This window comes from Daucus carota, chromosome 3, assembly GCF_001625215.2.
Source record: "Daucus carota subsp. sativus chromosome 3, DH1 v3.0, whole genome shotgun sequence".
NCBI classification, from domain to species: domain Eukaryota; kingdom Viridiplantae; phylum Streptophyta; class Magnoliopsida; order Apiales; family Apiaceae; genus Daucus; species Daucus carota.
Window position 1 is genome coordinate 13,909,146 of NC_030383.2, and position 14,154 is coordinate 13,923,299.

Consider the following 14,154-nt stretch of genomic DNA (forward strand, 5'->3'; position numbering starts at 1 on the left):
TTAAAAAAAAATTAGTCGACAAAGTAACTTGGACACTTAGCAATTGGATTGTACTGAGCACCATATAGCATTGTAATATGATCAAAAGTGGAATATTAATTCATAAATATAATTTTTAAGATATTCTCGGATGGATATTTAGCAATTGGATTATAATGAGCACCATATAACATTGTATCTAAGACATTCTCGGGTGATACAGGGTCGAACCGAATATCAGGGACGGCATAGGATAAACTCTTAACCGCTGAGTTATTCAACCGTGCTCAACTGTTTACAAACTTAGTTATAAATCAAAAAAGATTCTAAGAGAATCAAAGACCCTTATCATAAATGCATTTCTTCAAACACCTCATTAATAATTCATTTTATAAATGATTTATCATTATAAGTATGACACTGCCAATAAATATCGATAACATAAAAAATTATCATGTGATATATATAATTTTATTATAACCAAAATATATTAGTTTCAACAATTTCTTGGCATCGCCTTCGGCGATAACTCGACCCGATAAAGTCATATTTAAATAAATACAATTTAAATAAATTCATAAAACTACATTAATTATATTTTAAAAGTGTAACATAAAGATAATATTCAATTTTTTTACAAAATGCTAATATATCACAAATTTATATAATTAATATTGATTATATATCATAATAAGATACAATGAGCAATTCAGATTATCTAAGAAAAAGTACTTATAGCTTCTATTCGAGATGTTAAGGACCTAGGACGACAGAGGATAAACTCTTAACCACTGAGTTATCCAAACTGTATGAAGCAAAAAAGATTCTAAGATCTAGAGACCCTTATTATAAATGCATTTTATCAAACACGTCATTAATAATTCATTTCATAAATGATTTATCGCTATAAATATGACACTGTCAATAAATATTGATAACATAAAAAATTATCATATGGTATATATAATTTTATTATTACAAAAATATAATTTTAATTTTAACAACTTCTCGGCATCGCCTTCGGCGATACCTCAACTTCTATCTATTAACACCTATAAAGTCATATTTAAATAAATTCAATTTAAAAAGATACAATTAATATTGTTTATATATCATAATAAGATATAATGAGTCATTTAGATTATCTCAAAAAAAGTGCTTATAACTTCTATTCGAGATGCGTCCGTTTCCGCTCCGAAGAAGAAGGTTTGTTAATTATAACTTCATTTATGTTCCCTGCTATTTTGTTTACTTTTATATGATTTAATTATTATTTTAAGTTATTTTACATCATTTCTAATTTGAATTTTCGTTAATCATGTATAATTAAAATTTAAATAAAATAATATTTATATTATGTTGAAATGGTTCATACCCATCTCAATTGATTCAACAGTCTCCCTTCTAGTATCAATTTTAGTGCTATTCTCACTTTTACATATATTTTAAGCTATATACAAAATATAGTATCATACTTTTTTTTTCGAAATTGATCTTTTTATGTAGTCTAATATTCATGATTTTATCTAGTAAAATTAGACTCAAACTAAATTTATTTAGTATAAACTACTCAAATATTAATGGTATGAGTAAAATAGATATAAAAGATCCTTCAAAAAAAAAAATAGATATTAAAGAGAAACTGTTTTTCGTACAATTTGTTTTTAACGGCCATGCCTCCATCTTTAAAAATAATGAATTCAAATATCAAACTCCAAAAAAAAAATTATATGATCTATGAATATTATTAATTATTGGAATTAATAACATATTAATATTTTGTTGTTAAATTGAATATTATTACTTACGACTTCAAATAAAAGAAAAAAAATATTCAAAGAAGGGCAAATCAAATCTTTAAACAGTACCTCCCCTCCCCTCATCTCATTTCTGTCTTAACTATCCCCCAAAACTCATTTTCTCTCTACAATGTGCACCAATTATCAACCCCATTTTTTCTGCCAGATTTCCACCAATGCAGGACAATGTCTTGTAGTCTCACCCAAAACTATCTTCTTTGACAATGAAACTATCTTCTCTATTTTCTCAGTGTTAGTTTCATTCAACTAATGATCAATTACAACATCCAGACCTCGAAACTCAAATTTAGTACTGTTATTAAATCATTGTATACACAGCAGAAAACATGTTGGTTATGTTATACAACTAATTTTACATAAAAATAGAATGCCATACAATAATAATACGTAGGCCAGAAGCAAACAATTATTTTACTCATCAGATGTACATATGTATCTCTGATAGATTTGGCTTGCCTTTGTCTGTTTTCATGTCTGTTTTTGATCTCCCTCAGATCATCATGTATTTTGATAATTCCAATGATATCTAGAAGTTCTAGAAGTTTGCAACTGAGACTGAGCATTAGTATCATCACCTGGAAAATGTAAAATTCACCAACTTAAAATAAATCTCTGTGAAATGTAATTTGAATATCTTAAGAATAAAATCTATCTTAAAACACATATGCTATATCCTGCTTCAAGAATAAAAATAGCAGTAATCACATGTACCTTCTTCACAGTTGGCCGTGAAGGTTATATTCTATCTGAAGAACTATCAGTGATTGGACGTTGCTTGAGCAATAAATATTTACGTTTCTGCAATGTTAACAAAACCAATATATTGTCGGTCTTGACAATATATATCCTGCTTTTGTATACATGATCAGTGGAGCATAATCAATTATCCTGCAATGCTAGTAAATTTCACTCGACGGACTCATATGAGAAATTAGTTCTTCACTTGTTTTCAGCAGATGTCACCCAATGCCCACCCTGAAAATCATTAAATATACATCAAAGCCAAAAGAACACAAAATCACGCCAAATAGCTGGCAATGCATAGAACTACTTCACACCAGAAATCGAGTACTATTTTTAGAGCACATTTAAGATAACATAGGGCAAAATTCATAAAAGTTTGGCCTGGAAATTCGATCAGCTGGCAGCAGTCTCCAGTTTCTCCCTCTGTTCTGTAAGTAGCATTTTTAGCTCCGCACTTCGCAGTGAGATGAAGACAACATATCTATAGGATTTGTATTATTACACATACATGATATGAAAATCATTACAAACATACATATTAAAGATGAAATGAATACAAAATCATTTATAATAAGATAATAATAAAAATTTACGAAAAATATGTATGGTGTATTGGTATATTATATCAAAATCATGTTCATCCATGTTGAGTACTCCTGTAAATCATCCAGATATCAAAGTGCAATTCAAAATTCATTCACTGAAACAGCACCAAAATAAAACTCCTTCATCTTAATCCCATAAAAACATCAACCTAAAATTATAGGAATTTTAGTGGCTAGTAAAGAATCAATAACTGAAAATAGATATAAAACCAAATAAAATAAAAATGATAATAAGCAATTAAGAAATATAAATCAATGTTATAATTGTTATAGCAATATAATCAATCACCTTGTGTTCAACTACTGTTTCCAAGTCAGGCATACAATTTCAATTTTCAGCAAAACAGGGTTAGTAACAGTGATACAAACAATTAGCAATGTGAAGCTCATCAGAAGCCAACAAACTATGGAACCTCATGTAGGTCTCGGGCATTTAAAATGTAGCAACATAATGCGTGTGAAATCAGGATCTCAGGCATAATTAGGTTAACCTTGTAATAATTAGGACTATCCAAACAAAGAGAATAGCTCACAGCAAACAGCATTAGCTGGCTAGTTCTTGCTCACAGCAAACAGCATTAGCTGGCTATACAAACTTTGAGGAGATCGAAAACCTTCTCGCAAATGTACTTTTCCCGGATGCTTGCCCCTTGCTGCTGCAACTTGTCTGGATGGACATGGAGAGTGGCTTTTCGGTAAGCTTTCTTTACAGCATCAGAATTCAGACATTATAATATCTGTCAGGGATATTGGTTGCCAATCACTACCAGGACCAAGGATCTGCATACAGAAGTTCAGAAAATCAAATGCTGGCTGCGAGTAGTTAGTTTGTTAATCTTGAACAATGTTAATCAGTGCCGAGTCATCTTTTGTCCAGGAACCGCGTGACTAACTAATTAGATTTCTATTAAGGGATGGAGAACAGTATAACACTGAAAGATCAGGAACCGGTGTAATCATGAGGAGCTTTTATAGAAAGAAATTATTTAATTCAGAAGGAATCTAATTCATGGACGATTTTCCATCAATTAGTTAAGGAGCATGCAATCCGGAAGTGTCAGCCTGTGACCTCTATTTCTAAAGATGAAAGAGTGTAAAACTCAAAACAAAAAGTTCTTAGCAAAGCATAATGTATATTGTGCAGCAATCGTTATACATACATATTGCAGGGTTGAGAGCTTGCGCGCAAGTTCCCCTCCTTCCCAGTGGACCATCTTTTGAATTCGAAAATCAAGGGATTCTGCTAGTCTCTATAATTCAATATAAACTATTATTAGGACAGATAAAATTTAACTAAATGCAAGTGCAATAACTGGAAATCAGCTAAAAAAGTGCAATAACCTTATTGCAATTAAGGTCAACATCCCTATGAGACATCATAACATTCACTGCAGGAAACATAAAACATATAAAAAATTAAGAATATGGAAAACATCAAAAACATCAATTAAATCAGCCAACATAACAACAATATATAATTCTCAAACTCAACCACAGGAACTAACCTTCTTCTCTGCTACATCCTCAGGCACATCATAAAATAAATCATAGCATAAGATCCTAAGTATCCCAGCAGTATTTGATCCTGAGACCATATTTTGTCTATCAACATTAAGACAAAATTCCACCAATACTTTTATTTCAGTAGTCGAATCAGCGCTTTCCAGCCTATCAAGTTCTGAGCTATTAAATTTAGCACTTACCGCGAATATTTGATTATTCTCAAGTACCACTTTCCGAGAGTCCTGTATTATTGTTTCTGTATTCTGCATAGCTTATGTTAGAAAGACTCAATTTTTACCTAAAAACTATTAAAGAATGAAAGCCAAATCTAATTCCTAACTATGATCAAAATAAAGTAGTAATTACAAAATACATAAGGATCAAGTGTGCTGACCACTATCAGAATCTAATTCCAAGCCAGGAATGGAGTCATCATCAATACTCGAATAACCTAATATAGTTACACAGTGAATGCTCCCAGTGCTATAAAGGGTCTAAAATTTGAAGCAGAGTTAACAGACAGGCAGAAATTTGTACCTTTAGCCATAACTCTAAATTGTGAGGGTCTGGCATTGTAGACTAAGGAAGCTGTAGTAGAAAACAAACTTGTCATGGTCCAACGACATAAATTAATATACATGACCAATTTCAGTTACATTTGAATCTTACATATACCTGATGCAGGATTGAGCAGGATAGCCTGTGTAAGGTGCTCCATCACTTCGCTTCTCATATTCACCTTGGCAACATGGTGCCATACTTAGATACTAAAATTTATTCAACCTAGCATAGAAATTCAATTGCTAATTTCAGTTTGGCAGTCCACAAAAATAAGAATATATTATATCCTCATTAGGATAAGGTATCTAGCAATACTTTCATCATCTTGCAGTTATTTGTTAATGTCTTCATTCTGATTTGAACTGTCATGAAAAAGCTTCCTTATCGTATCTTGGAAATTAGTTTCATAAATCCTACTGTATAAGTTTGGCTCACAGGCAAAAATATTTAGCGCAATTTTACCTCTTTTAGATAGCTAAGTAACAGCACTACTGGCAATGTTACGTATGTTACATAGCGGGCTCCTTGATTTGGCAAAAATATATTGAACTTTTAATAACAGAAAGTTTAACTATACCTCCATTTGATAAACTGCAATTACTATTATCCAAGGTCACAGGAGTTGCATTTCATTACATCCTATAAAGTCTTAACGAATACAAAAACATAGAAATCTGATGATACCATGGCTATCAGGGGTGACTGGAGAAAGAGAAAAGGAAAATATGTTAATTGAATTTCCCGAGATATTTTCTTCCTCTCCAAATTTCTTGCGCTTCCTAACACTCTATAGTTTGTAACCTAATAGTTATAGCTAAAATCAGATAATTTGATAAACAGAAATCCGAATGGCAAAAATGGCAGAAATTATACCTTGGATCATATCATCAAAAGTAAAGAAGTGCTATGATCTGGTGGAATCTTCTTCATGCTACAAAAAATAGAGGTCACGATTAATAAAATATTATGTCTGAAAAGAAATGACATGGAAAGAAAACATTTCATCAAGATAAACACAATAAGGGCTTATCAAACTCATTGAAATACATTGGACATGGTCTGAAAGTGAAAGATTGCGGCATATACAAATTATGCATGTAATGTGTATGCAGTAATCGGCAAGTTCAGAAAGACATATCAACACGATAAATTCATCAACTTTTTCTCTCAGACATATTATCAAACACATCCTCCACAAACTTCTAAATACAAAACAAATATAATATGAAACAATAATCATCAAGTTTTAAAGCTTACAAATCTTGCCTCGTATATTGATTTGTTGAATTTGTCCATCTTACTATCACAAACCATCAATCAAATAGGTCTTGTGCTTGGTTTAACCTGCAATGAAGAAGAACAAAAAAATGAATAAATATAAGATAAAAATCTGAGAGAGAAGATAAATTATATAAAAATTAGAATGATCAATTTTATATTTATCTCAATCCATCGAACTGCTATTGTATGCACCTGCAATAGAAGTAAACAACCATGATCAGTAAAATAAGATGATATACATTTGATAGAGATAAGAGCAGTAGAGAGGAAAGAGAGAAATGATTTAGGGGAATGAATAATTGACAGTCATAAGCTTTTCAATTTGAAATTCAAATTGTTAATGAATGAAAAAGTACCTGCAGTCGGCCGAGGGTTATCGTTCGGAGGAAGCTGGGACTCGGTTTGAATTAGCAGGAGTGTACATCCATCCATTTAGGAGTAATAGCTGTAATGTCAGTGCACGTGAGTAGATATAACATTAGTTCCCCACGTGCAGAAGCCAGGTGTCGACAGCAGAAGAAGGAAGATTGAGTGGCAGCAGCTGTAATTATAAGAGTTTTTTAGGCTAGTTTCAAAGCAGAGGGTTAGTACTATGCAAAAGAGGCATTAGCAACTATAATATACATAGATATATATATATATATATATATATATATATATATATACATTGATAACCTCACTTCGGTTAAGTCTGTATACTAAGCAGGATATGAGCATGGATTTGACAGACACAGTGAAATATGTTTTTGAGATATTTTAAACTAATAGAACTCAACCCTCCTTTACAATAATGATATACTATTGCACAGTAACATGAAATCGGGGTTTAAAATAAAAACTGAGCACACTAACCCATATATAATATAATACACGATGAATACTTTTTATTCTGATATTTTACAAACTCATCCGCTAATTGCAAAATCATGTCAAAGAATCAAGTAAGGCCTCTGTTAAAATCGTAAAATCATAAAATATTGATTACAAAATATAATACAAAGTCACAGAGTACTATAAAATATTTAATGATATAACTAAATCATAAAACTCTGAATTGTTACGGCCAGTTACACTTGCTCTAAAATATAATTTAATCTAGGAGTAATCGAATATGATGTTAGTTATCAACTATTATTAGGAATGGATTTTCTTAATAAAATTCAGTATAATATAACAAACGAAGGAATAGAGATAAATGATCAAAATAAATTACGATTTATAGAAAGAATATGAATATCGAAAAAGAATTAAATAATAAAGAAAAAGAATTGACAATTATAAATAATATAATAACAGAAACATTAATATTATCTCAAGAAAAATACTTAAATATTTAGAAGAAAAAAGACAGCTAGAAGACCAAATAAAACAGTTAAAAGAACATATAAACAAACCTAAGAATGAAAAAATTTGGATCGTTGAAGGAGAATGGAGTAAGCGAATATATAAAAATGAGTAACTCAAAGGAAAGAATAAAAGATATTTGGAATGAAATATTAGTAAAAGAAGGATTGAAAACAATATTAACAAAAATAGAGGAAAACCAAGAAAAAAGTAGACAGATTATTAGAGAGGAAATAACAGTTTTATGGAATGTATCCGAAGTACCTACCTTTAAACAAATACTAGGAAAGTTAACAGCAATTCAAAATTGTTTAGAACAAAAGGAAGAAATATTGGAAAATGAAGAAAAACCAGAAGTAGTGCCTATCTATATAACTCTTAATACATGCTAGTGAAGGCTCCAAAATACTCCTAATAATACCCACTAATTTGCCTGACCCGTAACCCGTTTACCCATTTACCCGTATTAACCGCCTAATACGACCCATTTGCCTCAGATTTTGAATTGCTCCATCCTCCAAGACGCTATCATCACGCAGACTGTTACATACCCAGTCTATCATCCTCCAAGACTCCTCACTCTGTTCTTTATTTCAAAATCATTATCAATCTCCAGATGATACGAGATCAATGGCCTTGGTACCTATCAATGACCTAAACTATTCACATTCAGTTCTGGCGAATCAACTTCCCTAATCTACCCATGAAAGAACGGGTAATCAGGTCGGTGTGCTTTCAAAATTTAAAATTAATATCAGTAATATCTCGATCGATTTCAAGATCTTTTCACTTATTCGATCGCCTTGCTAGGGTTTATACTTTGGTGTTTCGTCACTTGCTCTTTCAGCCACTTCATCTCTCCGCTCTCTCTGCAAATGAAATGGTAAGCTTTTTCATCATCAATCTGTGTGTATGTGTGCGTCCTTTTCTAAATTGTTTTTCATTCTTTAGTTTTGCAGATGGAATTTTGTTTTGTTTGTTCATAATATGTTTGTGCGTCCGCATATGATTCATGATTTTTGATTAGGTGTGGTTTTTGATTAATCAATGATCAATGATTTTTTTATCAGCATGTCGATGAATACGTTATTTATTTTGAATCAAAGTTGTGGTTTTGATTCTGCATTTTAAATATTCGATAAAAGTTCTGAAAGAATTTTATGTTAATTGTTCCTGAATAACTTCATCACTTTGTTTGCTTGAATATAAGTCGATTCAAATCACAGGACTTGCACCAACTTTGGATTCTTTTTAGAGACAGGAGTTTATTTGATTCATTTTATTTCACTTTTTTAATCAGTGGCGGCGGAGAGGCTCGGGGGATAATTCTCCAGAGTCTGATCAAATAAGTGATGGTCAGAGTTCGAGTAACGAGGTACAGGAAGTTGCTGTTGATACATATCGAATTACAACTTTACAAGGCTTGGCTTCACGTTGCTGCGCTAACTTGGGTAAGGATCAATGGCCTTGGTACCTGTCAAAACAGGCTACACAGGATCACCTATGGCGGTATTCGTTATGGCGTGGTCATCCATGGGCAGGCCAGGTTATTTGATAAATTAACATCTATCTACAAAAACATATGTTAATTATCTTGAGATAGATTTTGTTTGATATGATGGGTTTGTTTTTGAGTGTTTTATTCGGACGCCTTCTCTGCTTTTACACTCCTTCATAACAGTAAGTGGTTGTCACTCTGCATATTAAGCGGTAAAAGTCAGTAGTAAAATATACTGCATGTATTCGTCCTGCATGTTAGTTATATCAGAATTTATCAGATGTTCACCCTCGCTGAGTGGGCAATCCGCATCAACCCCTGGAATGTTGAGTCAACTGCAGAGGCAATGAATGAGGCAATATTCATGGCTGAATATGAAAAACAACTGCGACATGAAATACATTATCGGTTTAATTATACTTTGAGTTTCTATATCATATCTGCATCATGGGTAATTATACTTTCATTTTCATACATCTCATCGGTTTAATTAATTGCAGTTAACATGTTTGTTTAAAGATTTGAGAGCTTTTTTTTTATATTGTTTCGATGATTAATGTTAAAGACGAGCATCCAATTTGTGATTATGGGTTTAGTTGTGATTGAGTTCTTCATTTTGATCGGTATGTTTCGGTCAGATTTTGCCAAAAGCGGCCTACCTACAACAAGAAACTGTCCAAGGGATTTCTTTATTTTATACGGGGTACAGGCTCTTACCGCAGTGTGATCCCTCTCCTGGCTCATAGTTATTGCAGTGGTATGACCTCTTTGTTTATATAACACGTATACTGTGTTATAGTTAGTTTTTATTTTGTTTTTTCAACCTACTGTTTGATATAAGTTCTGAGAGAACTCTCTATTATTTTTCTGTGTTCAACTTCATCGCTTTGATTCTTTGAATACAATTTGGCTGTATTTATATATACAAGCATAATCACTGTCGCATTGTATACAACCTGCCTAAGAAGAGTTTTTGTGTAAAGAATTAAACCTACATGAAATTTCTCAGTTCTTCACCTGGACAGATGAGTGTAGGCAGAGATAAAAGGTATTTGGTTTGCTCCCCAATTGTTTCAATTTTTTATATCTGTAAACTGTAGATGCATTTGTTCTTCTTGGGACTTTTTCTATACTCATGTTATCTCGCAATACATTTCGCGATACAAGTTTACTTTTAGTCGGGCACTTAATTAGACTTTTGCATATAAGACAACAATTTTGCAAAATATATACAATAAAGAAGAACACGCCGTAAGAATATATAAAATATGAAAGTCAAGTATATCTGGTATGGTAGCTAATCTTTGTGAAGGGTATGGTAGAGACTAATAGATATAATTTATTGGGATGTAAGGGAGTAAGTTGTGCAGATGTTTGTTTGGACTCTGGCTTCCCAACTCAATCATTTCAACTGGAGAGAAGATGAAGTGTTATCGAGATGTGCTGAGGATGTTCGTGGTGGTTGTTGGTCCGATGCAGCTCTATTTCTTATCGAAACGTGAGGATGTGAAGCCACCATTTCTTCCACGGAATCCTTCCCGATAGACAAGTGTGTATGTTTCCTGTTTTCTATATATACCAAAACTGCAGATACTTGAAAAGACAATGATTATTCTTCACGTATATGTGTTCCATAATCAGTAAGTAGTTAATCCGTTAAATGGCACAATGTTTCCTGCGTTGTGTGATTTTGTATTATTTTACTGATTTATACAGAGTTAATTTTCAATGTGACATGCTGCGTGTACCAATTTTCTGTAATACTTAATATATATCTGATTTTTTTTAATGGCATTTGTAGGATAAACATGTCTAGGCAGTAACTTAGGGAATGCATTTTGTGGTTTTAATTGTGAAAGCTGAAAACGTAAATTAAGTATGTTCTAAATCAGTTGATATAGAATCTCCACCATCATGTAAGCATCTTTCTATTCTCAAAATCATTCTGAAATGCAGTAGCTTCTTAAATTAAGTTTGATACCCGAACAGAATTCATATAGGCATTGTCCGAGGATGCAGCCGTAAAAGATAAGGGGGACTGAATGACTATGTTTCTTTGATTCAGTGTCTCATCTCTTCCGCTTCTAAGTTTTCTTCTTATATTTTGTAGCAGCTTTTTTAGCTTATAAGATATATATATATATATATATATATATATATATATATATATATATATATATATATATATATATATATATATATATTTGAAGCTATTTTATGTTCATGGATCCAATTTAGATCTAAAGTAGCAGCTATCCATTATCAAATAAGATATATTTTTCATCTCATGAAAGGTTGCATATGGAACTTCTTGAAGATCAGTTACAAAAGTAGGAGTTGATCAAGTCCTCTCATTTCGGGTTCATTTTCTTGAGTACTATTGGGTTTATTGAGTCATCTCATTTTGAGGTTTTGAATGTTTCATGTTATTTCTTTGCATTCACTAAGTGTGTTCTTATTATTTCATATTCCAATTTGTTTTGCTTCACAGTGGATTTGTCAAATATTTATGGTGGTTCATTCCACGAAAAATGGAATGGACTTGGCAACTTGATAGGCAAGAAAGTTGTTGCAGCAGTGGGCCTTGGTAAAATGTAGTTTTTTTTTTTTTTTTGGTGTAAACCTCTTTTCTATGAAAACGTAGCTACATTAGAATTGTCATTCAGCTGTTTTATTTACTCTAGATTACATTGTAACACTGGAAAGTAATGAATTTGTTTACACTTATGATAACATGACAAAAATAGTGCAGGGCCATAGGAACCATCATTCTACTTGGCTACAAAAGGTGGAGTAGTACTTCTACAAGGGATGATCCCAAACACTGACATGATCATAAGGAGCAACTCAGTATCAATCCAGCTAATGAATTCACCTGGTGCTCCAATTAGTCAAGTTGGTAATGTTATATGTCAACAGAATGACAACCGTACAACACTGTACATGCATTTGTGGAACCAAGTAGTCGTTGTTGTCATGTATGCAAGGTATACACGAGTATAATGAACCGTTTATTTGTAGGTTTATATGTTGGATATACCAGAACCATAGAACGCACTTGATAAATCACAAGCCAGATCTAATTTCTATCATAGTATATTATCATATTCAGAGGTTTACTATTATCTAAGATAATGACACTTAAAACTATGACATGTTTTTAAAGTTGATTATTAGTTCTGTTTATAATTTTAATAATGTATTATATATTTTTCGGCTATGTATCAAGGACTTAAGTCTTATACAGGTCGTAAATGGTAACAAACATAGTGCATTTATAATTCTGATGTAATTCTGTTATTTTTTATGTTAGGATTGTCAATCATTTGTGATGAAACGATGTCATTGGATGAAACATTATACTCATATCTTGAGGTTGGAGCGCCTCTAACAGCTGGATGTGAAAATTGATCGACTTTTGGTCTTTGCTAACAAATTTAACAAAATTCAAGGTATGTTAACTAATTAAGTAATTAAGCTTAATGTTTGCTGTCTTTTTATCATTTTATTCCTTCTTATGTACCGTTAAAATAAGAAGTCATACACTTTCAAGCCATGAAGTCACCAAATAAACCTCTGCCTCTTGAAAAGAGAAAAGCTTAAGGAAATGCTCTGCCGATGGGTATATATATTTGTGTGGTATTTATTTGTTATAATATTATAGTAAATGGAGGAAATACTATAATCCAAACAAGAGAAGATAGATTCTAAAAGCTTACAGGGTTCTGTTTCTTTTCGATTTTTGCTGCCGAAAGATAGATTTGATTTTGAATAATTGTATTGGTTGTTAAAATCTGAATATTAGATGGGATCTAGACTTATATTATCACCACAACACTAACAACTATTGATGTAGGAATATAATCATATTGCTCTGTTAGGTCCCGATACGATTGTAGAAGGGGGGGTTGAATACAATCGTCACAAAATTCGCGCGGAATAAATCTGATTTAAATATAACTGGATAATCAGATTTTAATTAATTAAATAAACAAGGTTCAAGTAAAAAGTAATTTAAACTTGAAAGTCGTTATTAAATTAATTAAGGTTCAGTTTTAATGTCCACTAAATATTCTAGAATAAATTTGACAGGAAGTATTCTAATTTAGGGATTAAAACAATCGAGTGATCAAAGCACAGAAAACTGTGGATATAACAAGCAAGTTACGAACAACTTGAAAGCTTAACAATGCTTTGAAATCAAAGAGATGAACACTTGAAATGAAGAATGAATGCCATATATATAGGCAAAGCATTGTACATGCAAGACAATCACTAGACAAGACAATTACAAGCTAGCAAAGACAATTACAAGAAGGGTAAGACAATCTAGGCTTGGGCAAGACAAAAAGGGGCAAGGGAAGACAATCACAGATTGTCTACCAAGCTTTAACCAAGTCAGAAAGACAATCAAAGGGAAGGGAAGACAATTGCACTGCCAGTAAGACAATTGCAAGAATCGGCAAGACAATCCAGGATTGTCTTGCACACCATCCACTTGACTCGGCAAGACAAGACAATGAGATTGTCTTGCTGTCTTACACATGCCTTCGGCAAGACAATTCACAAGAATTGTCTTGCACACCATTGAACTACTGAAATGAATCGGCAAGACAATTAAGATTGTCTTGCTGCCACCAACCCATTTCGCCAAGTCGCTGAAGTTTATTAACTTCCGTCTTTTAGTCTATTTCGTCTTATTATAGCCCGCTCCTTAGAAATGCTTTTAATCCCGCACAGCTTATAACCTTTAATTAATAAATATTTAATTTAATCCAGAAATTATATAAATAAATATCTAACATTATTAGACATTTAT

At 32.1% G+C, this 14,154-nt stretch overlaps 1 protein-coding gene and 2 long non-coding RNA genes across 27 annotated transcripts; 1 reads left to right on the plus strand and 2 right to left on the minus strand.

Annotated features, from left to right (window-relative positions):
• Window positions 1-2,072: 2,072 nt before the first annotated feature.
• LOC135151653 (uncharacterized) lies at window positions 2,073-3,700 on the minus strand. Its single transcript, XR_010290473.1, has 2 exons — window positions 2,511-3,700; window positions 2,073-2,374 (listed from the first exon to the last, which is right to left on the minus strand). It is a non-coding gene; the product is annotated as an uncharacterized LOC135151653 (long non-coding RNA).
• A 41-nt stretch (window positions 3,701-3,741) lies between these two features.
• Window positions 3,742-7,046, minus strand: LOC108203639 (uncharacterized). 4 transcript variants are annotated; one of them, XR_010290499.1, is made up of 11 exons: window positions 6,850-7,042; window positions 6,479-6,556; window positions 6,086-6,143; window positions 5,327-5,434; window positions 5,189-5,239; window positions 5,046-5,102; window positions 4,852-4,914; window positions 4,654-4,750; window positions 4,490-4,536; window positions 4,309-4,398; window positions 3,742-3,928 (listed from the first exon to the last, which is right to left on the minus strand). It is a non-coding gene; the product is annotated as an uncharacterized LOC108203639 (long non-coding RNA). The 4 variants fall into 4 exon arrangements; XR_010290500.1 differs by having other exon boundaries at window positions 4,654-4,733; window positions 6,850-7,041; XR_010290498.1 differs by having other exon boundaries at window positions 4,490-4,733; window positions 6,850-7,046.
• A 1,314-nt stretch (window positions 7,047-8,360) lies between these two features.
• LOC135151091 (uncharacterized) lies at window positions 8,361-13,211 on the plus strand. 22 transcript variants are annotated; one of them, XR_010289570.1, is made up of 8 exons: window positions 8,361-8,560; window positions 8,648-8,720; window positions 9,138-10,092; window positions 10,706-10,888; window positions 11,630-11,922; window positions 12,088-12,322; window positions 12,649-12,787; window positions 13,192-13,211. XR_010289570.1 is itself a non-coding variant. In XM_064088640.1 (8 exons), exons 1-4 carry the CDS (start codon window positions 8,541-8,543, stop codon window positions 10,079-10,081), a joined length of 447 nt encoding a protein of 148 aa, XP_063944710.1. In that variant the 5' UTR covers window positions 8,361-8,540; the 3' UTR covers window positions 10,082-10,092; window positions 10,706-10,888; window positions 11,630-11,922; window positions 12,088-12,322; window positions 12,649-13,172. The 22 variants fall into 22 exon arrangements, 1 of the variants encoding a protein (XP_063944710.1); XR_010289581.1 differs by lacking the exon at window positions 13,192-13,211 and having other exon boundaries at window positions 11,630-11,695; window positions 11,827-11,929; window positions 12,649-13,172; XR_010289582.1 differs by lacking the exon at window positions 13,192-13,211 and having other exon boundaries at window positions 11,630-11,695; window positions 11,827-11,922; window positions 12,083-12,322; window positions 12,649-13,172.
• The last annotated feature ends 943 nt before the right edge of the window (window positions 13,212-14,154 follow it).